We start from the raw sequence: 27,721 nt of genomic DNA on the forward strand, positions 1-27,721 counted from the left end.
AGATGAAGCACGGTCTGTAACATACACTAATGTATTTACGCTCCATTACATCCCTGGTTTTCATCTGTGATTCCACTCAACATTCCACAAGCTCTGTTATGTAATGTTCAGTGCTTTACTGTTGGACTTGGTCTCTGCCTCCGGGTCCAACATCATCCCCTCTAACCTTCCTACGTCGGTGTCTCTGTTCTCAGGCTGCCAGGAGCGTCAGGACAAGCTGAGGGAGTTGGGCATTGTAGACATTCTGCACAAACTCACCCAGGCCTTAGACCCCAACCTCTGTGAAAGGTGTGACACACACGTGCGCGCTCATTATGTTGTAGGATAGTGTACTGACTCTCTCCGTCTCTCTCAGGGCGAAAACAGCGATGCAGCATTATATGGCGTGACCCCACGGGAGCAGTCTCAGATTTTGTTGCCCCTAACAACACAACTAACAAACCAACCGCCTGCCAGGAGGAGACCTGCCTCCTTGCTGCCATTGTTTTGTTCTAATCTCCTTCACTTTAATATTCAGTTTTTGTTTGGTTGCACAAAGACACCTTTTGAGCTGCAGCGACAGAGCCCCCTTCCTCATCACCCCAATACTGACCCCCATCCCAGCCGGAGACTTTAAGACAAGGTTGGATGGGGAAACGAGCACTTGCTGCTCACCAACAGTTACTGGGGGTAGGTTTCATTAGTAGTATTTTTTTATGCAAAGAGGTGAAGATTTTGTTTCTTGGACTTGATGTGAATGAAGAAAGGATTAGTAGTGTGCAGTACAGCAGCCAGCCATCGCAGCACAACGCCACCTTGTGGCCAGGAGGCCTTGGTACTTTTGGACTCGTTATTGAGGAGATGGACAGAAAGACGTCACAGAGCCAGGCTAAAGGGTCTGACGGACTAAAGGGTCTGATGGAGAGGCCAGGGTTGTGGGAGTATCGTTTCCTCTTGGTTTAATTTAGCTAATTATTCACTTGATATTATTATTATTTGAATGGCTTTGTCACAAGAGGACACGTTTGGGTAAAAAAGACTGTTAATTTTTCTTTTTGTGTGTGCATACATCCCTCGTAAATATATATAAACATATAAATATATTTTTGGAATTCGTATTTTTCATCTCTTTGTTTTCTTCCTGTGTCTGATCCTGGTTCCTACAGTAAGTAGGGTGTGTGTTTCTATGGTGAGCAGAGCAACAATGGGAGGATCCTGTTGTCAATAAAATATTTGTAATGTTTTTATTTAACCTTTTATTTAACTAGGCAAGTCAGTTAATTAAGAACAAATTCTTATTTACAATGACGGCCTAGGAACAGTGGGTTAGCTGCCTTGTTCAGTGGCAGAACCACAGATTTTTACCTTGTCAGCTCGGGGATTCGATCCAGCATCCTTTCGGTTACTGGCCCAACGCTCTAACCACTAGGATACCTGCCGCACCCCATAATGGTAGTACATGGACTGGACCCAGATTAATCTTAGTCTTGGACTAAAAAGCACTTTCAATGGAGAATCACCATTGAGCATAATTCTTAGTCCAGGACTAGGCTTAACCTGTATCTGGGGAAACCGGCCGTAGAGGGTCACTATAGTGTCAGCGGGTGACTCTGACACGCTCTAGTCTGTTACCTTTCAGGAGGCTCTAAGAGGTGGAGGTACAGCAAAGTTGTTTATCAATGTGGGGCAGGTGAAAAACGAGTCCCAAGTGTAACAACTGAACGTGTGCATCAGTTGGAGGTTCACAGGTTATAAGGGTATTACCCTGGTTGATTAAATCAACTTGAAATTGGGATATGAAACCACTGAACATCAAGACAAAGAGTCGGGTACAAAACATTACAGAAGCGTGGATCTTATAAAACAACACTTTATTGTTGTATCGTGTTTCTGGTAAAGTTGGTAAGAGTTAATAAAATACATCTGAAGCCTGTCCAAACGTCTGGCAGCACAGTAAGCCCACCCCCCCTCCCCTAGTTCTGAAACGAGCACATTCCTCTCATGCAGTTAGCTGTGACATGCATTAACATCTTGACCCCTGACCCGCTCCCTTTGTGTGCCACTCCTCCAACTCTCACACATCTCCACGCATCCTCAGCCTCATCCTCAGCCTTATCATCAGCCTCATCCTCAGCCTTATCCTCAGCCTTATCCTCAGCCTCATCCTCAGCCTTATCCTCAGCCTCAGCCTCATCCTCAGCCTCAGCCCGTTACAGAAAATAGAAACCAGTATCTCAATCTGACTGTGCCCCCCAAAACAACTCTAGTGCACCTAGTACACCGAGCACCAGACAACGCTAGTACAATTTGTCCTCTGACCACTTCAGCAATGTCTGAGCATTGTGTCTTTGTAGGATAAACCGGTGTCATCCAGAGGGTGACACTTAACCATGGGATGCAGATGATGCTGCGGACATGGCAGTTGTGTGTGCTTCAGTGGTGACTGCTGAGGCGAGGACGGCTCATAATAATGGCTTGAATTGTGTTTAATGGCTGGAATGGAGTGAATGGAATGGTATCAAATGTGTTTGATGCCATTTATGCCGTTCCAGCCGTTATTATGAGCCATCCTCCCCTCAGCAGCCTCCACTGGTGTGCTTGTTGGTGCGTGTGGGTTTTGATATGACGCTGTTAAACTGACGCTGAGATGTCTCTGGTTGAACTAGCGATGGACGAAAAAAAGGCCAGAACACCCCAATCCAACAAAATATATTAACACACATTCTACATAAAATAAATTACTTTCAAAATAAAAGTGAGGTGTTCGTAATGGTCAATGGCTTGTAAATCACAACATAATCACCAGGTGTGGATGATATGTGCTATATGATGTGTTCGACTAGCAGTGTGTGTGTTCCAAGGAGAAGGCACGAATGGCTGGATGGCTAAAGCTGGAGTTGATGTGGGAACTCATTCACTGTACAGTCTGCTTTTCACTCATAGACCTACTGTATATTCCACTCACCCACCAGTATGCATGGCTTCTTAAACATAAACCTGTCCTCTGTGGCACACCGGCTCCCTCCCTTCTACCTCCAAAACCTACTGAGGTGCTGTCTTCATGTTTTGGTGGGTTCCATGTGTTTTGTAAGCTCACTGATTGTCTTGTGTTGAATATGGCCACTTGTTGGAGGGAGAGAACTGATTGTGTGTGTCGGCTGGATTGGCACTTATAGGATGTCACATAATGTAAGACCACAGTGCAAGTGTGTTTGTACTTTGTGGAGATGTATGTAACAAATCACCCCCATATAACAAGTAGAAACTCTGAAGAAATATGAAGTTGATGTTAAATGAACTCATTTGAAATCAGCCATGGTTGGTATTCAAGCAATAGATGTTAGTATAATTTTGAAACCACACAACAGAGGTTGAACTAGAGTTTACATTCCCAGTCCTATATACTGTATGTGATGTCATGAAGGGGTGGTTGGTTGGGAACATTTGGCCAGGAGAGGAGTAGGGATGCACATTTCACTTATGACATCATGAAGTCCATAGACAGAGGAGGATATGTTGTAACATGACCAGAGTGCCTGATCAGAGTCCTGTTAGAACTGGTGTCTTGCTACTGTCCTGGTGGTCTATTTTTCAGTGGTGCTATTGGTTTCCACCTATAGTCATTTTGATCTCTGACTGCCTGTGTGCCTCACAGGTTCAATGTTGTATTCTGGACGAGCGGGCTATGTACTCTTCTCTTTATTCTGTCTCCTCTCCTGTTTCTTCTTGCATGTAATCTGTCTCTGTCACAGAGCTGGCCCTTCCTCGTCCATGTAGCTGATGTGCTCCATCATCTGGGAGCGTCTCTCCCCCCTCTCTCCTCCCCTCTCCTGCATCTCCAGCTCCAGATGTCCTGCCTCCAGCCTGGTGCCCCCCTGCGTCTCCCCCCTCAGAGAGTCCAGGGAGAACGGGCCCAGGGAGAGGGTCGAGGGGTAAGCAGAGGGGAGGGGAGGGATGAGGGGAGTGGAATAGGAAGAGGGGAAGACCAACTTCAGCTTATGGTCTCCAGGCGAGGAGCTGAGTGACGGGGGAGCGGAGCAATGGGAGGAAGGCGGGGGCGTGTTGTCCTGGGAGGGGGGCGGTGGGAGCAGGCCCCTGCTGTGGCTGCCGGATCGTGAGTGATGGGGAACCTGGCAGGGAGAGCAGGAGGGGGAGGAGGAGAGGGACAAGGAGAAAGAGAGGGAGGGGGACATGGTGCCGGAGGCTAGGGTACATCTGTCCTGGGCAGAGGGAAGGAAACTGTTGCTGGAGGTGGTGTGGTTGGAGAGGTGGGGTGACCCCCCCATGTCTCCTGTCCCAGGGGAAGGGGGGTTGGAGTGGGGTAAGTCCTTAGAACTTCTCTCTGGGGAGATTGGAGACTGGTTCTGGGCTGGAGGCCTCTGTGGAGGGGGGGTTGGGAGGAGGCAACTTGGCAAGCCCACGTTCCCCGTGTCAGCACTATCCATGTCCAATAGCGAGCAGGACTGTGTTCGTTGGGGGTCGTGCGACGGGGAGCAGGGCAGGGCTGGAGGTGGGACCACCAGAGGTGTGTTGGAGGACGGTTTGTTGGCACTGCTGGGGGGTGGAGTCAGCATGGACGTCATGGCTGTCAGGATTGGCTGAGGCGCCACAAGGAGGAGGGGCCGGAGCAGGCGTGCCATTTCGTTTAGCTCCTGGCTGAGATGAGAGACTTGCTGGGAGAGAGTGCTCATCTGTGGACAAGACGTACAGATACATGACTGACACTTGGGAGTTAGGAGTTTTACGTGTTATGGTACTGTGTGTTTATGTTGTGAGATTCATGGATCCTAGGACACCCTGAAAATCAACTACGACCTCTCACCTCGTCACTCAGCTTAGAAACACTCTGCTTGATATCTGACTGCTCCAGGATCCCTACACACACACACACACACACACACACACACACACACACACACACACACACACACACACACACACACACACACACACACACACACACACACACACACACACACACACACGGAGAGAGAGATGTAAGTTCCTGTTAAAATACGTGTTGGAGAGTGAGAGCAGCAACAGACTAGTGGGGAGAAGATTGTATTTGTATTTATTATGGATCCCCATTAGTTCCTGCCAAGGCAGCAGCTACTCTTCTTGGAGTCCAGCTAAATTAAGGCAGTTATACATTTTAAAAACGTTACAATACATTCACAACAGATGTCACAACATATTAAGTGTGTGCCCTCAGGTCCCTACTCTACTACCACATATCTACAACACAAAATCCATTTGTACCTTTGTGTATAGTGTGTATGTTATCGTGTGCCTGTTTGTGTTGTTTCACAGTCCTCCTCTGTTCCATAAGGTGTATTTTTTATCTGTTTTTAAATCAAATGTTACTGCTTGCATGAGTTACTTGATGTGGAATAGAGTTCCATGTAGTCATGGCTCTATGTCGTACTGTGCGCCTCCCATAGTCTGTTCTGGACTTGGGGACTGTGACGAGACCTCTGGTGGCATGTCTTGTGGGGTATGCATGGGTGTCCGAGCTGTGTGCTAGTAGTTCAAACAGACAGCTCGGTGCATTCAACATGTCAATATCGCTCATCAATCCAATTAGTGATGAAGTCAATCTCTCCTCCACTTTGAGCCTGGAGAGATTGACATGCATATTATTGTTAGCTCTCTGTACATACAAGAGCCAGCCGTGCTGCCCTGTTCTCACCAATTGCAATTGTCCTAAGTTCCTCTTTGTGGCACATGACCACACGACTGAACTGTAGTCCATGTTCGACTAAACTAGTGCTGTTAAGAAGGTAGAGCAGCACTTTATTATGGACAGACTTCTCCCGATCCTAGCTACTGTTGTATCAATATGTTTTGACCATGACACTTAACAATAGCTACAGGGTTACTCCAAGTTTAACATGATAGTTTACAGGGTTACTCCAAGAAATTTAGTCTCCTCAACTTGCTCAATTACCACATTACTAATTTCAAGATTTAGTTGAGGTTTAGGGTTTAGTGAATGATTTATCCCAAATACAATTATTTTAGTTTTTGAAATATTTAGGACTAACTTATTCCTTGCCACCCACTCTGAAACTAACTGCAGCTCTTTAAGTGTTGCAGTCATTTCAGTTGCTGTGGTAGCTGACGTGTATAGTGTTGAGTCATCCGCATACAGTTCAAGTCTGAAGTTTACATACGCCTTAGCCAAAGACAATTAAACTCAGTTTTTCACAATTCCTGACATTTAATCCAAGTAAAAATTCCCTGTCTTTGGTCAGTTAGGATCGCCACTTTATTTTAAGAATGTGAAATGTCAGAATAATAGTAGAGTGAATAATTTATTTCAGCTTTTATTTCTTTCATCACATTCCCAGTGGATCAGAAGTTTACATACATTCAATTGGTATTTGGTAGCATTGTCTTTAAATTGTTTAACTTGGGTCAAACGTTTCAGGTAGCCTTCCACAAGCTTCCCACAATAAGTTGGGTGAATTTTGGCCCATTCCTCCTGACAGAGCTGGTCTAACTGAGTCAGGTTTGTAGGCCTCCTTGCTCGCAAATGTTCTATAGGATTGAGGTCAGGGCTTTGTGATGGCCACTCCAATACCTTGACTTTGTTGTCCTTAAGCCATTTTGCCACAACATTGTCCATTTGGAAGACCCATTTGCGACCAAGCTTTAACTTCCTGACTGATGTCTTGAGATGTTGCTTCAATATATCCACATAATTTTCCTGCCTCATGATGTCATCTATTTTGGGAAGTGCACCAGCCCCTCCTGCAGCAAAGCACCCCCACGACATGATGCTGCCACCCCCGTGCTTCACGGTTGGGATGGTGTTCTACGGCTTGCAAGCCTCCCCCTTTTTCCTCCAAACATAACGATGGTCATTATGGCCAAACAGTTCTATTTTTGTTTTAACAGACCAGAGGACATTTCTCCAAAAAGTACGATCTTTGTCCCCATGTGCAGTTGCAAACCGTAGTCTGACTTTTTTTATGGCGGTTTTGGAGCAGTGGCTTCTTCCTTGCTGAGTGGCCTTTCAGGTTATGTTGATATAGGACTCGTTTTACTGTGGATATAGATAATTTTGTACCTGTTTCCTCCAGCATCTTCACAAGGTCCTTTGCTGTTGTTCTGAGATTGATTTGCACTTTTCGCACCAAAGTACGTTCATCTCTAGGAGACAGAATGAGTCTCCTTCCTGAGCGGTATGATGGCTGCGTGGTCCCATGGTGTTTATACTTGCGTACTATTGTTTGTACAGATGAACGTGGTACCTTCAGGCGTTTGGAAATTTCTCCCAAGGATGAACCAGACATGTGGAGGTCTACAATTGTTTTTCTGAGGTCTTGGCTGATTTCTTTTGATTTACCCATGATGTCAAGCAAAGAGGCACTGAGTTTGAAGGTAGGCCTTGAAATACATCCACAGGTACACCTCCAATTGACTCAAATGATGTCAATCAGAAGCTTCTAAAGCTATGACAACATTTTCTGGAATTTTCTAAGCTGTTTAAAAGGCACAGTCAACTTAGTGTATGTAAACTTCTGACCCACTGTAATTGTGATACAGTGAATTATGAGTGAAATAATCTGTCTGTAAACAATTGTTGGAAAAATTACTTGTGTCATCCACAAAGTAGATGTCCTAACTGACTTGCCAAAACTATAGTTTGTTGACAAGAAATTTGCAGAGTGGTTGAAAAACGAGTTTTAATGATGCCAACCTAAGTGTAAACTTTTACTTTAACTGTACATAGACACACTGGCTATGCTCAAAGCAAGTGGCATGTCGTTAGTAAAGATTGAAAAAAGTAAGAGGCCTAGACAGCTGCTTTGGGGAATTTCTGATTCTACCTGGATTTTGTTGGAGAGGCTTCCATTAAAGAACACCCTATGTTCTGTTAGACAGGTAACTCTTTATCCACATTATAGCAGGGGGTGTAAAGCCATAACACAAGTTTTTCCAGCAACCGACTGATCAATAATGTCAAAAGCCGCACTAAAGTCTAACAAAACAGCCCCCACAATCTTTTTATCATCAATTTCTCTCAGCCAATCATCAGTCATTTGTGTAAGTGATGTGCTTGTTGAATGTCCTTCCCTATAAGCATGCTGAAAGTTTGTTGTCAATTTGTTTAATGTAAAATAGCATTGTTTCTAGTCAAATACAATTTTCTTCCAAAAGTTTACAAAGGCTTAGTAACAGGCTGACTGGTCGGCTATTTGAGCCAGTAAAGAGGGCTTTGCTATCCTTAGGTAGGGGAATAACTTTTGCCTTCCTCCAGGGCACACACTTTCTATAGTAGGCTTGTCATTGTTGATAGACAACAATCATTTTTTTCACCTCTTCCACACTTACTTTACGGATTTCAAAATTACAATGCTTGTCTTTCTTAATTTGGTCAGATATACTTGGATGTGTAGTGTCAGCGTTTGTTGCTGGCATGTCATGCCTAAGTTTGCTCATCTTGCTCATCTAAAGTAGTGGTCAATATCAGTGGGTTTTGTGATGAATGAGCACTCTGATTCTATGAATGAAGAAGCTGAGTTTTCCTTTTGGCCAACATTTCATTTAAGGTGCTCCAAAGCTTTTTACTATCATTCTTTGTCATTTATCTTTGTTTCAGAGTGTAGTTTCTTCTTCGTTTTATTCAGTTTAGTCACACGATTTCTCAATTTGCAGTATGTTTGCTAATCGGTTGTACAGCCAGACCTATTTGCCATTTATTTTGCCTCATCCCTCTCAACCACACAGTTGTTCAATTCCTCTTCACTCATTGTCTTAATTGTTGCATGCTTATTAGTAATTGGGATAAGCAATTTCATAAATGTGTCAAGTGCAGCGTCGGGTTGCTCATTACACACCACGGACAAACAAATATTCTTTACATCAACAACATAGGAATCGCTACAAAACTTTGTATTACCTAGTCCTGGGGATGGTTGACCACTGTGTACCAGCCTGGAGCGAAACTCAAACTTCTGGGATGAGTTCACACTGCTCTCTGTCTCAATACCATCCACAAACCTAGAAAGAGAGAGAGAGAGAGAGAGGAATAAAGATCAATAAACACACCAACATTGTCAACCAACAAGTTGAGCGCCATCAATTTAAGCCCTGCTTCCTCATCCTTTTTTCTCTCCCATTTCCATTTCTCCTCCTCTCTACTCCACTCTAAATGGGTTGTTTCACAAATTCAGTGCCTTTTGAGTGTAACTTGCAACAAATTTTCTTTTGATTTCACCTCATTTTAACATTCTATCATAAAGAACACATTTTCAACTTCATAAAAAACTAAATTTCCCATCTCGAGATGTTAAATAAAAACAATACTACACTGCTCAAAAAAATAAAGGGAACACTTAAACAACACAATGTAACTCCAAGTCAATCACACTTCTATGAAATCAAACTGTCCACTTAGGAAGCAACACTGATTGACAATAAATTTCACATGCTGTTGTGCAAATGGAATAGACAAAAGGTGGAAATTATAGGCAATTAGCAAGACACCCCCAAAAAAGGAGTGATTCTGCAGGTGGTGACCACAGACATGTCCAGAGCATGGAGGCGCTACCAGGAGACAGGCCAGTACATCAGGAGACGTGGAGGAGGCCATAGGAGGGCAACAACCCAGCAGCAGGACCGCTACCTCCGCCTTTGTGCCAGGAGGTGCACTGTCAGAGCCCTGCAAAATGACCTCCAGCAGGCCACAAATGTGCATGTGTCTGCTCAAACGGTCAGAAACAGACTCCATGAGGGTGGTATGAGGGCCCGACGTCCACAGGTGGGGGTTGTGCTTACAGCCCAACACCGTGCAGGACGTTTGGCATTTGCCAGAGAACACCAAGATTGGCAAATTCGCCACTGGCGCCCTGTGCTCTTCACAGATGAAAGCAGATTCACACTGAGCACATGAGCACATGTGACAGACGTGACTCTGGAGACGCCGTGGAGAACGTTCTGCTGCCTGCAACATCCTCCAGCATGACCGGTTTGGCGGTGGGTCAGTCATGGTGTGTGGTGGCATTTCTTTGTGGGGCCGCACAGCCCTCCATGTGCTCGCCAGAGGTAGCCTGACTGCCATTAGGTACCGAGATGAGATCCTCAGACCCCTTGTGAGACCATATGCTGACACATGCACATTTGTGGTCTGCTGGAGGTCATTTTGCAGGGCTCTGGCAGTGCACCTCCTGGCACAAAGGCGGAGGTAGCGGTCCTGCTGCTGGGTTGTTGCCCTCCTACGGCCTCCTCCACGTCTCCTGATGTACTGGCCTGTCTCCTGGTAGCGCCTCCATGCTCTGGACACTACGCTGACAGACACAGCAAACCTTTTTGCCACAGCTCGCATTGATGTGCCATCCTGGATGAACTGCACTACCTGAGCCACTTGTGTGGGTTGTAGACTCCGTCTCATGCTACCACTAGAGTGAGAGCACCGCCAGCATTTAAAGGTGACCAAAACATCAGCCAGGAAGCATAGGAACTGAGAAGTGGTCTGTGGTCACCACCTGCAGAATCACTCCTTTTTTTGGGGTGTCTTGCTAATTGCCTATAATTTCCACCTTTTGTCTATTCCATTTGCACAACAGCATGTGAAATTTATTGTCAATCAGTGTTGCTTCCTAATTGGACAGTTTGATTTCACAGAAGTGTGATTGACTTGGAGTTACATTGTGTTGTGTAAGTGTTCCCTTTATTTTTTTGAGCAGTGTATATTAAGTGCAGGGTTGACCGTATCAGGGTTGACTGTAACATGGTTGAGGATTTAATCTTAAATCAGCCATAAATCCTCTTGTTACAGAGGGAATAGAAGTTTGTTATGTGGAACAAGACATCAGAAAATGGCCAAAAAGAGTAGAACCAGCTCCCCTGCTTTTACACTGTGATTTCACTACTAGATGTCCCATTTCTATTTTTTAAAGGAAGAGTTTCACCATATTGAACCGAGTTCAGTTCAGGTAACAGAGTTGACCTTAAAATGAGGGACAGACATTAATCACTAATCACATGAAATAAAGCATCTTCAGACATGACTTTGTCAAAGCAACAGAATAACTAGGACTTTACAATGCCGTTGGGGAGATTTTTTGATTAAGTGGGTTAATCTTCCTAGAAGTGAAACAGGGTTGACGGAGGGACATGACAAAATGCAGAATTTTAGCACTTTAGCAAGCCTTTATTCATATAAAAAAATCTGATTTGATTGAATTCTCCATATGATCTATATTAAAGGGCACTTCATTTAATATAACAGGATTTTTAAATTCAATATTGGTGAAAAATGTATATTTTCGTGGAATGACCCATATGTTGCAAAACTTTGTGTGCGTGCATGCGTGATTTGTGTGTGTGTGTGTGTGTGTGTGTGTGTAGAATGACTAAGTGTGTGTTTTTCCTACCTTGGACTAAGCTCCAGTGGCGCACTGCTGAAGCTGACCACAGGTATCTGCAGGGTGGGGGGGTGGGTGTGTTCTGGGGGGGGGCGGAAGGGTCGAGGGTGCAGCAGTGGCGAACGCAGGGGCGAGTTGAGAACCCTGGTCAGACGTCGAGGGGAACGGGGGGCACGCGACACAGAGCTCTGCTCTTCATCACCCTCCTCATCTTCCTTAATGGAAGACAGCTTCTTCACCAGACTTCCATTACTCTCCCAGTCCACCTGTGGAGAGATACATGGGGAGAGAGTGAGGGAATGGGAGGGGGAGAGCAACCAAGAGGGAGGGAGGGGGAGAGAGAGAAGTGATTAGGGTCAATTTTTTATTTTATTTATTTATTTCACCTTTATTTAACCAGGTAGGCAAGTTGAGAACAAGTTCTCATTTACAATTGCGACTTGGCCAAGATAAAGCAAAGCAGTTCGACACATACAACACAGAGTTACACATGGAGTAAAACAAACATACAGTCAATAATACAGTAGAAAAAAATAAGTATATACAATGTGAGCAAATGAGGTGAGATAAGGGAGGTAAAGGCAAAAAAAAGGCCATGGTGGCGAAGTAAATACAATATAGCAAGTAAAGCACTGGAATGGTAGATTTGCAGTGGAAGAATGTGCAAAGTAGAGATAGAAATAATGGGGTGCAAAGGAGCAAAATAAATAAATAGAGTAGGCGGAGAGGTAGTTGTTTGGGCTAAATTGTAGATGGGCTATGTACAGGTGCAGTAATTTGTGAGCTGCTCTGACAGCTGGTGCTTAAAGCTAGTGAGGGAAATAAGTGTTTCCAGTTTCAGAGATTTTTGTAGTTCATTCCAGTCATTGGCAGCAGAGAACTGGAAGGAGAGGCGGCCAAAGGAAGAATTGGCTTTGGGGGTGACGTGAAATATACCTGCTGGAACGCGTAATACAGGTGGGTGCTGCTATAGTGACCAGCGAGCTGAGATAAGGGGAGATTTTACCTAGCAGGGTCTTGTAGATGACCTGGAGCCAGTGGGTTTGGTGACGAGTATGAAGCGAGGGCCAGCCAACGAGAGCGTACAGGTCGCAGTGGTGGGTAGTATATGGGGCTTTGATGATAAAACGGATGGCACTGTGATAGACTGCATCCAATTTATTGAGTAGGGTATTGGAGGCTATTTTGTAAATGACATCGCTGAAGTCGAGGATCAGTAGGATGATCAGTTTTATGAGTGTATGTTTGGCAGCATGAGTGAAGGATGCTTTGTTGCGAAATAGGAAGCCAATTCTAGATTTAACTTTGGATTGGAGATGTTTGATGTGAGTCTGGAAGGAGAGTTTACAGTCTAACCAGACACCTAGGTATTTGTAGTTGTCCACATATTCTAAGTCAGAACCGTCCAGAGTAGTGATGTTGGATGGGCGGGCAGGTGCAGGCAGCGATCGGTTGAAGAGCATGGATTTAGTTTTCCTTGTATTTAAGAGCAGTTGGAGGCCACGGAAGGAGAGTTGTATGGCATTGAAACTCGTCTGGAGGGTTGTTAACAGAGTGTCCAAAGAAGTGCCAGAAGTATACAGAATGGTGTCGTCTGTGTAGAGGTGGATCAGAGACTCACCAGCAGCAAGAGCGACATCATTGATGTATACAGAGGAGAGTCGGTCCAAGAATTTGTTCCTGGTTCTAAATTTCTTGAATGGGGCATGCTTATTTAAGATGGTGAGGAAGGCATTTAAAAAAAATAACCAGGCATCCTCTACTAACGGCATCCTCTACTCTACGGGCCAGGTCGATTAGAAAGGCCTGCTCGCTGAAGTGTTTCAGGGAGCGTTTGACAGTGATGAGGGGTGGTCGTTTGATCGCAGACCCATTACTGACGCAGGCAATGAGGCAGTGATCGCTGAGATCTTGGTTGAAAACAACAGACGTGTATTTAGAGGGCAAGTTGGTTAGGATGATATCTATGAGGGTGCCAGTGTTTACGGCTTTGGGGTTGTACATGGTGGGTTCATTGATAATTTGTGTGAGATTGAGGGCATCAAGCTTAGATTGTAGGATGGCTGGGGTGTTAAGCATGTCCCAGTTTAGATCACCTAGCAGCACGAGCTCTGAAGATAAATGGGAGGCAATCAGTTCACATATGGTGTCCAGAGCACATTCAACTATACGAAAGCATCAGATAGGTGTAAACTAAATAATATCTAATTCCTTCAGATTTTTCTCCAGAGTTAGGCTTTAGGAATAGGCTTTAGGAGAAGGGGAAGGGGCTAGATGTGTTTTTTCAGACCAGGCTAGAGGCAAGGTTGAGTGGTGAATGATAACGATCCACAACACAAGACCACAGTAGCCTAGAGAAGGTGCAGTAACACCACAGTACCAGTGGGAGGCAGACTTGTACCACTCTAGTCCCAGCTTCCCAGCTTTATGATATATCCATTCCTCACACACACACTTCCATTCATCCCTGCCCCTATCCCTCTCATTCATCCCTGCCCCTATCCCTCTCATTCATCCCTGCCCCTATCCCTCTCATTCATCCCTGCCCCTATCCCTCTCATTCATCCCTGCCCCTATCCCTCTCATTCATCCCTGCCCCTATCCCTCTCATTCATCCCTGCCCCTATCCCTCTCATTCATCCCTGCCCCTATCCCTCTCATTCATCCCTGCCCCTATCCCTCTCATTCATCCCTGCCCCTATCCCTCTCATTCATCCCTGCCCCTATCCCTCTCATTCATCCCTGCCCCTATCCCTCTCATTCATCCCTGCCCCTATCCCTCTCATTCATCCCTGCCCCTATCCCTCTCATTCATCCCTGCCCCTATCCCTCTCATTCATCCCTGCCCCTATCCCTCTCATTCATCCCTGCCCCTATCCCTCTCATTCATCCCTGCCCCTATCCCTCTCATTCATCCCTGCCCCTATCCCTCTCATTCATCCCTGCCCCTATCCCTCTCATTCATCCCTGCCCCTATCCCTCTCATTCATCCCTGCCCCTATCCCTCTCATTCATCCCTGCCCCTATCCCTCTCATTCATCCCTGCCCCTATCCCTCTCATCCATCCCTGCCCCTATCCCTCTCATTCATCCCTGCCCCTATCCCTCTCATTCATCCCTGCCCCTATCCCTCTCATTCATCCCTGCCCCTATCCCTCTCATTCATCCCTGCCCCTATCCCTCTCATTCATCCCTGCCCCTACCATCCTCACCCAGTCCTCCACTACCACCCTCACCCAGTCCTCCACTACCATCCTCACCCAGCCCTCTACTACCACCCTCACCCAGTCCTCCACTACCACCCTCACCCAGTCCTCCACTACCACCCTCAACCAGCCCTCCACTACCATCCTCACCCAGCCCTCCACTACCATCCTCACCCAGCCCTCCACTACCATCCTCAACCAGCCCTCCACTACCATCCTCACCCAGCCCTCCACTACCATCCTCACCCAGCCCTCCACTACCATCCTCACCCAGCCCTCCACTACCATCCTCAACCAGCCCTCCACTACCATCCTCACCCAGCCCTCCACTACCATCCTCACCCAGCCCTCCACTACCATCCTCACCCAGCCCTCCACTACCATCCTCAACCAGCCCTCCACTACCATCCTCAACCAGCCCTCCACTACCATCCTCACCCAGCCCTCCACTACCATCCTCACCCAGCCCTCCACTACCATCCTCACCCAGCCCTCCACTACCACCCTCACCCAGACCTCCACTACCACCCTCACCCAGCCCTCCACTACCATCCTCACCCAGTCCTCCACTACCACCCTCACCCAGCCCTCCACTACCACCCTCACCCAGCCCTCCACTACCCCTCTCACCCAGCCCTCCACTACCACCCTCACCCAGTCCTCCACTACCACCCTCACCCAGTCCTCCACTACCACCCTCACCCAGTCCTCCACTACCACCCTCACCCAGCCCTCCACTACCACCCTCACCCAGCCCTCCACTACCATCCTCACCCAGCCCTCCACTACCATCCTCACCCAGTCCTCCACTACCATCCTCAACCAGCCCTCCACTACCATCCTCACCCAGTCCTCCACTACCACCCTCACACAGTCCTCCACTAACACCCTCAACCAGCCCTCCACTACCATCCTCACCCTGCCCTCCCCTGCCCCTCTCCCCCAGCCCTCCCCTACCCCTCTCCCCCAGCCCTCCCTTACCCCTCTCACCCAACCCCCCCTAACCCTCTCACCCTGCCCCTCTCCCCCAGCCCTCCCCTACCCCTCTCCCCCAGCCATCCCCTACCCCTCTCACCCTGCCCCTCTCCCCCAGCCCTCCCCTACCCCTCTCCCCCAGCCCTCCCTTGCCCCTCTCCCCCAGCCCTCCCCTACCCCTCTCACCCTGCCCCTCTCCCCCAGCCCTCCCCTACCCCTCTCCCCCAGCCCTCCCCTACCCCTCTCACCCTGCCCCTCTCCCCCAGCCCTCCCCTACCCCTCTCACCCTGCCCCTCTCCCCCAGCCCTCCCCTACCCCTCTCCCCCAGCCCTCCCCTACCCCTCTCCCCCAGCCCTCCCCTACCCCTCTCACCCTGCCCCTCTCCCCCAGCCCTCCCCTACCCCTCTCCCCCAGCCCTCCCCTAACCCTCTCACCCTACCCCTCTCCCCCAGCCCTCCCCTACCCCTCTCCCCCAGCCCTCCCCTACCCCTCTCCCCCCCCCCTACCCCTCTCACCCTGCCCCTCTCCCCCAGCCCCCCCTACCCCTCTCACCCTGCCCCTCTCCCCCAGCCCTCCCCTACCCCTCTCCCCCAGCCCTCCCCTACCCCTCTCACCCTGCCCCTCTCCCCCAGCCCTCCCCTACCCCTCTCACCCAACGTCAAATTAATAATACAACAATGTTCTCAGAGACAAACATGATTTCTAAAAGCCGAGGAGCCAAACAAAGCGGGAATTAGCGGGCTATGAGATTACATGAGAAGGCGTTGTGTTGAAAGGACAAGCTAAATCTACTAGTCTTAGACCACAGGGAACACCTGCTACAACACATTACTAAAGGGGGAGGGGAGGGAGGGAGGGAGAGGCTGTGTTTAATTGTTCTGACCTTACAGATACCAGGTGGTGCCAGTTTGTGTGTGTGTGTGTGTGTGTGTGTGTGTGTGTGTGTGTGAGAGAGAAGGTATATCTCATCCACTATCTAAACAGAGAGCTTGTACCTGAATCGATATGACATGTCCATAGACCTCTTCAGTAAATGAGATAATGGATCCATATGACATGTCCATAGACCTCTTCAGTAAATGAGATAATGGATCCATATGACATGTCCATAGACCTCTTCAGTTAATGGGATAATGAATCCATATGACATGTCCATAGACCTCTTCAGTTAATGGGATAATGAATCCATATGACATGTCCATAGACCTCTTCAGTAAATGAGATAATGAATCCATATGACATGTCCATAGACCTCTTCAGTTAATGGGATAATGAATCCATATGACATGTCCATAGACCTCTTCAGTAAATGGGATAATGAATCCATATGACATGTCCATAGACTCCTTCAGTTAATGGGATAATGGATCCATATGACATGTCCATAGACCTCATCAGTTAATGGGATAATGAATCCATATGACATGTCCATAGGCCTCTTCAGTTAATGGGATAATGAATCCATATGACATGTCCATAGACCTCTTCAGTAAATGGGATAATGAATGGGTGTGATATTTCACCATGTGGACAAGCCCACACCCCTTTCTCTCTCTTCTCTGTTTTCTACTCTTCCCTCTGCTTTCACTTTGATCAAAGACTCTTATTGTTTTATTCATTTAACCTTTATTTAACCAGGGGAAACCTATTGATCAACATGACACAAACCATTTACAATTTCACATTACAACAAATTAAATTCAAAAGCGACTGATAAAATTACAAATCAATCACAAGTGCAGTTCTCTTACCACATTCCTCATCAAAGTCCTGAACTGGCTATTTCTCTCTCTCTCACTCTGTCTCTCTCAATTCAATTCAATTGGCTTTATTATCTCTCTCAATTCAATTCAAGGGGCTTTATTGGCATAGGAAACGTGTTTACATTGCCAAAGCAAGTGAAATGGATAAACAAAAGTGAAATAAACAGTAAATATTACACTCACACAAGTTCCAAAATAATAGAGACATTTGCAAATTACTTAAAGTACAAAAGGGAAAATAAATAAACATAAATATGGGTTGTATTTACAATGGTGTTTGTTTTTCACTGGTTGCCCTTTTCTTGTGGCAACAGGTCACAAATCTTGCTGCTGTGATGGCACACTGTGGTATTTCACCCAGTAGATATGGGAGTTTATCAAAATCAGATTTGTTTTCAAATTCTTTGTTGGATCTGTGTAATCTGAGGGAAATATCTGTCTCTAATATGGTCATACATTTGGCAGGAGGTTAGGAAGTGCAGCTCAGTTTCCACCTCATTTTGTGGGCAGTGTTGCACATAGGCCACCGTAGGCAGATCTGGCTCTCAAGAAAAGACAGGCTTTCTCAATAGCAAGGCTATGCTCACTGAGTCTGTACATAGTCAAAGCTTTCCTTAATTGTGGGTCAGCCACAGTGGTCAGGTATTCTGCCACTGTGTACTCTCTGTTTAGGGCCAGTCAGAGTGGTCAGGTATTCTGCCACTGTGTACTCTCTGTTTAGGGCCAGTCAGAGTGGTCAGGTATTCTGCCACTGTGTACTCTCTGTTTAGGGTCAGTCACAGTGGTCAGGTATTCTGCCACTGTGTACTCTCTGTTTAGGGCCAGTCACAGTGGTCAGGTATTCTGCCACTGTGTACTCTCTGTTTAGGGTCAGTCACAGTGGTCAGGTATTCTGCCACTGTGTACTCTCTGTTTAGGGCCAGTCACAGTGGTCAGGTATTCTGCCACTGTGTACTCTCTGTTTAGGGTCAGTCAGAGTGGTCAGGTATTCTGCCACTGTGTACTCTCTGTTTAGGATCAGTCACAGTGGTCAGGTATTCTGCCACTGTGTACTCTCTGTTTAGGGCCAGTCACAGTGGTCAGGTATTCTGCCACTGTGTACTCTCTGTTTAGGGCCAGTCACAGTGGTCAGGTATTCTGCCACTGTGTACTCTCTGTTTAGGATCAGTCAGAGTGGTCAGGTATTCTGCCACTGTGTACTCTCTGTTTAGGGCCAGTCACAGTGGTCAGGTATTCTGACACTGTGTACTCTCTGTTTAGGGTCAGTCACAGTGGTCAGGTATTCTGCCACTGTGTACTCTCTGTTTAGGGCCAGTCACAGTGGTCAGGTATTCTGCCACTGTGTACTCTCTGTTTAGGGTCAGTCACAGTGGTCAGGTATTCTGCCACTGTGTACTCTCTGTTTAGGGCCAGTCACAGTGGTCAGGTATTCTGCCACTGTGTACTCTCTGTTTAGGGTCAGTCAGAGTGGTCAGGTATTCTGCCACTGTGTACTCTCTGTTTAGGATTAGTCACAGTGGTCAGGTATTCTGCCACTGTGTACTCTCTGTTTAGTGCCAGTCACAGTGGTCAGGTATTCTGCCACTGTGTACTCTCTGTTTAGGGCCAGTCACAGTGGTCAGGTATTCTGCCACTGTGTACTCTCTGTTTAGGATCAGTCACAGTGGTCAGGTATTCTGCCACTGTGTACTCTCTGTTTAGGGTCAGTCAGAGTGGTCAGGTATTCTGCCACTGTGTACTCTCCGTTTAGGGCCAGTCACAGTGGTCAGGTATTCTGCCACTGTGTACTCTCTGTTTAGGGTCAGTCACAGTGGTCAGGTATTCTGCCACTGTGTACTCTCTGTTTAGGGTCAGTCACAGTGGTCAGGTATTCTGCCACTGTGTACTCTCTGTTTAGGGTCAGTCAGAGTGGTCAGGTATTCTGCCACTGTGTACTCTCTGTTTAGGGTCAGTCAGAGTGGTCAGGTATTCTGCCACTGTGTACTCTCTGTTTAGGGCCAGTCACAGTGGTCAGGTATTCTGCCACTGTGTACTCTCTGTTTAGGGCCAGTCACAGTGGTCAGGTATTCTGCCACTGTGTACTCTCTGTTTAGGATCAGTCACAGTGGTCAGGTATTCTGCCACTGTGTACTCTCTGTTTAGGGCCAGTCACAGTGGTCAGGTATTCTGCCACTGTGTACTCTCCGTTTAGGGCCAGTCACAGTGGTCAGGTATTCTGCCACTGTGTACTCTCTGTTTAGGGCCAAATAACATTCTACTTTGTTCTGTTTTTTTTGTTAATTCTTCCAATGTGTCAAATAATTCTCTTTTTGTTCTCTCATGATTGTGTTGTTGTCCTGGGGCTCAGTGGGGTGTGTGTTTGTGAACAGAACCCCAGGACCAGCTTGCTTAGGGGACTCTTCTCCAGGTGATGGCTTTGTTATGGAAGGTTTGGGAATCGATTCCTTTTAGGTGGTTGTGGAATTTAACCGCTCTTTTCTGGATTTTGATCATTTGCGGGTATCGGCCTAATTCTGCTCTGCATGCATTATTTGGTGTTTTACGTTGTACACGGAGGATATGTTTTGCAGAATTCTGCATGCAGAGTCTCAATTTGGTGTTTGTCCCATTTTGTGAATTCTTGGTTGGTGAGCGAACCCAATACCTCACAACCATAAAGAGCAATGGGTTCTATTACTGTTTCAAGTATTTTTATCCAGATCCTAATTGGTATGTCGAATTTTATGTTCCTTTTGATGGCATAAAATGCCCTTCTTGCCTTGTCTCTCAGATCGTTCACAGCTTTGTGGAAGTTACCTGTGGCACTGATGTTTAGGCTGAGGTATGTATCGTTTTTTGTGTGCTCTAGGTTAACAGTGTCTAGATGGAATTTGTATTTGTGGTCCTGTCAACTGAACTTTTGGAACACCATTATTTTGGTCTTTCTGAGATTGACTGTCAGGGCCCAGGTCTGACAGGATCTAGGCAGAAGATCTAGGTGCTGTTGTATGCCCTCCTTGGTTAGGGACAGAAGCACCAGATCATCAGTAGACATTTGACGTCAGATTCTAGTAGGGTGAGGCCAGGTGCTGCAGACTGTTCTAGTGCCCTTGCCAATTTGCTGATATGTAGAAGAGGGTGGGGTTTAAGCTGCATCCCTGTCTCACCCCATGGCCCTGTGGAAAGAAATGTGTGTTTTTTGCCAATTTTAAACGCACACTTGTTGTTTGTGTACATGTCTTTTATAATATTGTATGTTTTTTCCCGAACACCACTTTCCATCAATTTGTATAGCAGACCCTCAAGCCAAATTGAGTCAAAAGTGTTTTTGAAGTAAACAAAGCATGAGAAGACTTTGCCTTTGTTTTGGTTTGTTTGTTTGTCATTTAGGGTGTGTAGGGTGAATTTGTGGTCTGTAGTACGGTAATTTGTTAAACAGACAATTTTACATTTGCTCAGTACATTGTTTTCACTGAGGAAATGTACACGTCTCTCTCTCTCTTCTCCCTCACTCTCTCTCTTTTCTCCCTCTCTCTCTTTTCTCCCTCTCTCTCTCTGATCAGCACTCTTTTTCCCCTCCTGTCCTCCCCCGCTCTCCTCATATCAGTCTGTCTCCTCTCTTCACAGTAGCGTGTCTATGTTTAGTTCCCACTTCCTAATCTTAGCTCAGAGCCCAAGAGGCAAGCAGGGGCTGCTTCACTGTGCGGGGGTGTAATCTATACGTCCATGGCTGCAAAGCATGCTGAAGTGGAAGCAAACGTGTGAGTGAGTGGGTGTGTTTGTGTTGGTGTGTCTACACGTGCACTACAGTGTGAACAGGGCTGACTGGTGTTCTCAGTACATTGTGTTAATGTTCCTTCCAGCTCCTGTGTCATGAGACCCAGAACATTGTGTTAGTGTTCCCTCCAGCTCCTGTGTCATGAGACTGTCAGTCAGAAGTAAGTGAATCGGCAGAGACAGTGGGGAGGGAATACATTTATTGCTGTTAAAAAAAGCTTTTTTCCCAAACCCTCCTCCCTCCGGCACTACCCCCTAATCTAAACAGGTGCAAAGTGCACATCATATTCTGGTAGACTATCAGTGTTCAGACTGAGGTGGTGTTTCTGCAGTAATTGTTTGATGAGAATAAGAAGAGCGTCACTGAAGGCTGTTGTTGTTTTTGGTTTGTCTTGTCTTGGCTTTCTGTTCTGTTCTCCACTCCCTGTGCTGGGTTTTACAAACATAACAAACAGTCTAAGAAGCACATTTGGACAACAGTCCACACCCCTGGCTGCATTATTGATGCTATCTGAGACATAAACAAACACATGTACAGTACAATTCAAAAGTTTGGACAAACCTACTCAATCAAGGGTTTTTCTTTATTTTTACTATTTTCTACATTGTAGAATAATATTGAAGACATCAAAACTATGAAATAACACATATGGAATCATGTAGTAACCAAAAAAGTGTTGAACAAATTAAAATGTATTTTAGATTTGAGATTCTTCAAAGTTACCACCCTTTGCCTTGATGACAGTTTTGAACACTCTTGGTGTTCTCTCAACCTGCTTCACCTGGAATGCTTTTCCAACAGTCTTGAAGGAGTTCCCACATATGCTGAGCACTTACCGGCTGCTTTTCGTTCACTCTGCGGTCCAACTCATCCCAAACCATCTCAATTGGGTTGAGGTTGGGTGATTGTGGAGGTCAAGTCATCTGATGCAGCCCTCCATCTCTCTCCTTCTTGGTCTAATAGCCCTTACACAGACTGGAGGTGTGTTTTGGGTCATTGTTCTGTTGAAAAACAAATGATAGTCCCACTAAGCGCAAACCAGATGGGATGGCATATCGCTGCAGAATGCTGTGGTAGCCATGCTGGTTAAGTGTGCCTTGAATTCTAAATTAATCACTGACTGTCACGAGCAAAGCACCCCCACACCATCACAATGCCTCCATGCTTCACGGTGGGAACCACACATGCAGAGATCATTCGGTCACCTACTCTGCGTCTCACAACGACACGGCGGTTGGGGCCAAAAATCTCAAATTTAGACTCATTAGACCAAAGGACAGATTTCCACCGGTCTAATGTCCATCGCTCATGTTTCTTGGCCAAAGCAAGTCTCTTCTTATTGGTGTCCTTTAGTAGTGGTTTCTTTGCAGCAATTCGACCATACATTTTTTTTTATCTCACATGTGTAACTCTGTGCTGTTGTTTTTGTTGCACTGCTTTATCTTGGCCAACTTGTCCTCAACTGGCCTACCTGGTTAAATAAAGGTGTAATAAAAAGGACTGATTCACACAGTCTCCTCTGAACAGTTGATGTTGAGATGTGTCTGTTACTTAAACTTATCCTCTGCAGCAGAGGTAACTCTGGGTCTTCCATTCCTGTGGTGGTCCTCATCAGAGCCAGTTTCATCATAGCACTTGATGGTTTTTGAAACTGCAGTTCTTGAAATGTTCCGCATTGACTCACCTTCATGTCTTAAAGTAATGATGGACTGTCGTTTCTCTTTGCTTATTTGAGCTGATCTTGCCATAATATGGACTTGGTATTTAACAGATAGGGCTATCTTCTGTATACCACCCTTACCTTGTCACAACAGAACTGATTGGCTCAAACGCATTAAGAAGGAAAGAGATTCCACAAATTAACTTTTAACAAGGCACACCTGTTAATTGAAATGCATTCCAGGTGACCATCTCATGAAACTGGTTGAGAGAATGCCAAGAGTGTGCAAAGCTGTCATCAAGGCAAAGGGTGGCTACTTTGAAGAATCTCAAATATAAAATATATTTTGGTTACTACATGATTCCATATGAGTTATTTCATAGTTTTGATGTCTTCACTATTATTCTACAAGGTAGAAAATAGTACAAATAAAGAAAAACCCTGGAATGAGTAGGTGTGTCCAAACTTTTGAATTGTACTGTATGTATGCAATCTCATGCACGTGCACACACACACGCACAGGCACATGTTCACACACACACATGCACGCACGCACGCACGCACGCACGCACACACACACAGGCACATGTAAACGCACACACACACACTCACACACGGGCACATGTACACACACGCACAGGCACATGTAAACACACACACACACACATGGGCACATGTACACACACATGGGCACATGTACACACGCATGGGCACATGTACACACACACGCACAGGCACATGTACACACACCTGCACAGTGAAGCAGCCCCTACTTTCCTCTGGGGCTCTGAGGTTAGATTAGACATTAGAAAGTGGGAGCTAGAAATAAACGTGTTACTGTGAAGGGAGCAGGCAGAGTGATATGAGGGCAGTCGGGGCAGGAGCGCGTCCTCCCCTATGCTCCTCCTCCTCTTCCCCATCCTCCCTCTCTCCTCCTTGCTGTCTGGGCTATTTTTATCAGGCAGCATCCAAATTTAGCAGGAGCTGTGGGGACACAGCCAGTCAGGGAGAGCCCCTACCTTCCCCCATGCTATTTTTAGCTCCAGCACACACTCCAAAACGCTGCACGCTGCTATTCCTGTCTCGTTGAGTTTGACTCTGCTGCATACAGCCAGCCAAGTGTGTGTGTACGGAAGGGTGGATGTGTTTTTAAGAAGCGAGAGCCTGAGCTAGGGTGAGTAGTGTTTATGCATACAGTGCATGATGTGCCCTTTGAAGGTGAATGTACCCTCAGGCTAGATCAGAACCAAGCCCTTCAGAGCTTTATACTGCAGCACTAGGAAATAACAGAGACAAGAGAGGGACTCCATTTTGTTACTGGTATCACCACTCTCACACAGAGACAAGAGAGGGACCCCATTTTGTTACTGGTATCACCACTCTCACACAGAGACAAGAGAGGGACCCCATTTTGTTTTTGGTCTCACCACTCTCACACAGAGACAAGAGAGGGACCCCATTTTGTTTCTGGTCTCACCACTCTCACACAGAGACAAGAGGGACTCCATTTTGTTACTGGTCTCACCACTCTCACACAGAGACAAGAGAGGGAACCCATTTTGTTTCTGGTCTCACCACTCTCACACAGAGACAAGAGAGACTCCATTTTGTTTCTGGTCTCACCACTCTCACACAGAGACAAGAGAGGGAACCCATTTTGTTTCTGGTCTCACCACTCTCACACAGAGACAAGAGAGGGAACCCATTTTGTTACTGGTCTCACCACTCTCACACAGAGACAAGAAGGACTCCATTTTGTTACTGGTCTCACCACTCTCACACAGAGACAAGAGGGACTCCATTTTGTTACTGGTCTCACCACTCTCACACAGAGACAAGAGAGACTCCATTTTGTTACTGGTCTCACCACTCTCACACAGAGACAAGAGGGACTCCATTTTGTTACTGGTCTCACCACTCTCACACAGAGACAAGAGGGACTCCATTTTGTTACTGGTCTCACCACTCTCACACAGAGACAAGAGGGACTCCATTTTGTTACTGGTCTCACCACTCTCACACAGAGACAAGAGAGACTCCATTTTGTTACTGGTCTCACCACTCTCACACAGAGACAAGAGGGACTCCATTTTGTTACTGGTCTCACCACTCTCACACAGAGACAAGAGGGACTCCATTTTGTTACTGGTCTCACCACTCTCACACAGAGACAAGAGGGACTCCATTTTGTTACTGGTCTCACCACTCTCACACAGAGACAAGAGAGACTCCATTTTGTTACTGGTCTCACCACTCTCACACAGAGAGACACACAAGTGCGCATGCAGGCACACAGACGAACCCGTCCCTTCTCACTCTATTGATCAAACAAACCAGGTAGAGCTGTAGGCTGGTGTAATGAATTAATATCATGACTTTTCTTTTTATTGAGGGAAATATTACAATTAACAATGTACTAGTGTCTGTGTGCATGTGTGTATGTGTGTGTGTGTGTGTGTGTGTGTGTGCACGTGTGTGTGTGTGTGTGTGCATGTTTTTACTGCATGTGTGTGTGTGTGTTTAGCAGCGTATGCATGCCTGCGTTGCAGGTCGACTCACGTCAGCTCCGTGACCCTCTCTGAGGTTATAGGTCAGATCATGTTGTATCTCAGAGATGAACTTCTGGGCGTACTCTGGGTAGAGCCGGAGAACCTCCCTCAGTCCCTTCAGACTGATGTACTGCAGGTCACAGTAGGTCAGAGCCTTCACGTTGGCATTGGTCTTAATCACCTGCTTCTTGGTCAGGGAGTCACTGCCGATCAGGTCCCCTTTACCTGAGGGGTGGGAGGGAACACACACACACACACACACACACACACACACACACACACACACACACACACACACACACACACACACACACACACACACACACACCTGTTAGTCTCTTTGAAACCATCACAGGCAGTCTGTGCTTTAGACTGAGTTTTTGTAATTATTCCAGCATCAGACATTTTATATGAGCCTATTAGTGTCTCATAACATAAAAGAACATGAAAGGGTCGGCAGTGGAGATGGTGTGTACGGTGGTTATTTATGTGTGTAGGTTTGATGCAGTCATTAAACAGCTCAGTTAAGTTATTCAGGTATATTGCGTACATCACAGGAGGTTGGTGGGACCTTTTATTGGGGAGAACCGGCTCGTGGTAATGACTGGAGCGGAATCAGTGGAATGGTATCAAATACATCAAACACAGGGTTTCCAGGTCATTGATGCCATTCCATTTGCTCCGTTCCGGATGTTATTATGAGCCGTTCTCCTGTGTACATGTTTACAGTATGGATAATGATTATCAGTAGTAGTGGCCTCAGGTCATAATGGCTTCCCATACGTAATTGGGGGGCTCTTTGTTTCATTGCACTAAATAAATGATGAAAATGTACTCCTGTGTTTGTGTGTGTCTATCTGTGTCTGTGTTAATCTTTTACCTCCCCTGTCTCGTCTCTACCTCTGTGTTAACCCTTTACTTCCTCTGTCTCCTCTCTACCTCTGTGTTAACCCTTTACCTCCTCTGTCTCCTCTCTACCTCTGTGCTAACCCTTTAACTCCCCTGTCTCCTCTCTACCTCTGTGTTAACCCTTTACCTCCCCTGTCTCCTCTCTACCTCTGTGCTAACCCTTTACCTCCCCTGTCTCCTCTCTACCTCTGTGTTAACCCTTTACCTCCCCTGTCTCCTCTCTACCTCTGTGCTAACCCTTTACCTCCCCTGTCTCCTCTCTACCTCTGTGCTAACCCTTTACCTCCCCTGTCTCCTCTCTACCTCTATGTTAACCCTTTACCTCCCCTGTCTCCTCTCTACCTCTGTGCTAACCCTTTACCTCCTCTGTCTCCTCTCTACCTCTGTGTTAACCCTTTACCTCCTCTGTCTCCTCTCTACCTCTGTGCTAACCCTTTACCTCCCCTGTCTCCTCTCTACCTCTGTGTTAATCTTTACCTCCCCTGTCTCCTCTCTACCTCTGTGCTAACCCTTTACCTCCCGTCTCCTCTCTACCTCTGTGCTAACCCTTTACCTCCCCTGTCTCCCCTCTACCTCTGTGCTAACCCTTTACCTCCTCTGTCTCCTCTCTACCTCTGTGCTAACCCTTTACCTCCCCTGTCTCCTCTCTACCTCTGTGTTAATCTTTACCTCCCCTGTCTCCTCTCTACCTCTGTGCTAACCCTTTACCTCCCCTGTCTCCTCTCTACCTCTGTGTTAATCTTTACCTCCCCTGTCTCCTCTCTACCTCTGTGCTAACCCTTTACCTCCTCTGTCTCCTCTCTACCTCTGTGTTAACTCTTTACCTCCTCTCTGTCTCCTCTCTACCTCTGTGCTAACCCTTTACCTCCCCTGTCTCCTCTCTACCTCTGTGCTAACCCTTTACCTCCCCTGTCTCCTCTCTACCTCTATGTTAACCCTTTACCTCCCCTGTCTCCTCTCTACCTCTGTGCTAACCCTTTACCTCCTCTGTCTCCTCTCTACCTCTGTGTTAACCCTTTACCTCCCCTGTCTCCTCTCTACCTCGGTGTTAATCTTTACCTCCCCTGTCTCCTCTCTACCTCTGTGCTAACCCTTTACCTCCCCTGTCTCCTCTCTACCTCTGTGTTAACCCTTTACCTCCTCTGTCTCCTCTCTACCTCTGTGCTAACCCTTTACCTCCCCTGTCTCCTCTCTACCTCTGTGTTAATCTTTACCTCCCCTGTCTCCTCTCTACCTCTGTGCTAACCCTTTACCTCCTCTGTCTCCTCTCTACCTCTGTGTTAACTCTTTACCTCCTCTCTGTCTCCTCTCTACCTCTGTGTTAACCCTTTACCCCCCCCTGTCACCTCTCTACCTCTGTGCTAACCCTTTACCTCCCCTGTCACCTCTCTACCTCTGTGCTAACCCTTTACCTCCCGTCTCCTCTCTACCTCTGTGCTAACCCTTTACCTCCTCTGTCTCCTCTCTACCTCTGTGTTAACCCTTTACCTCCCCTGTCTCCTCTCTACCTCTGTGTTAACCCTTTACCTCCCCTGTCACCTCTCTACCT

General features: G+C 46.7%; 2 protein-coding genes across 6 annotated transcripts in view; one reads left to right on the top strand and one right to left on the bottom strand.

Moving 5' to 3' along the window:
- LOC129816630 (armadillo repeat-containing protein 8-like) overlaps window positions 1-1,095 on the top strand; it is a 62,335-nt gene extending 61,240 nt beyond the window's left edge. For 3 of the 4 annotated variants that reach the window (XM_055871346.1, XM_055871348.1, XM_055871350.1), the window contains one exon: window positions 195-1,095. In XM_055871346.1, the coding sequence (XP_055727321.1) occupies window positions 195-328 (134 nt within the window). In that variant the 3' untranslated portion in view covers window positions 329-1,095. The remainder of the gene's footprint in view (window positions 1-194) is intronic. The other variant, XM_055871347.1, reaches the window with a different exon arrangement.
- Window positions 1,096-1,925: 830 nt separating this feature from the next.
- LOC129816629 (potassium voltage-gated channel subfamily H member 3-like) overlaps window positions 1,926-27,721 on the bottom strand; it is a 209,465-nt gene continuing 183,669 nt past the window's right edge. For both annotated transcript variants that reach the window (XM_055871344.1, XM_055871345.1), the window contains 5 exons: window positions 25,274-25,488; window positions 11,364-11,620; window positions 8,888-8,988; window positions 4,802-4,854; window positions 1,926-4,670 (listed from right to left, as the gene is read on the bottom strand). In XM_055871344.1, the coding sequence (XP_055727319.1) occupies window positions 3,726-4,670; window positions 4,802-4,854; window positions 8,888-8,988; window positions 11,364-11,620; window positions 25,274-25,488 (1,571 nt within the window). In that variant the 3' untranslated portion in view covers window positions 1,926-3,725. The remainder of the gene's footprint in view (window positions 4,671-4,801; window positions 4,855-8,887; window positions 8,989-11,363; window positions 11,621-25,273; window positions 25,489-27,721) is intronic.

Source organism: Salvelinus fontinalis, chromosome 19, assembly GCF_029448725.1.
Source record: "Salvelinus fontinalis isolate EN_2023a chromosome 19, ASM2944872v1, whole genome shotgun sequence".
Taxonomy (NCBI): Eukaryota; Metazoa; Chordata; class Actinopteri; order Salmoniformes; family Salmonidae; genus Salvelinus; species Salvelinus fontinalis.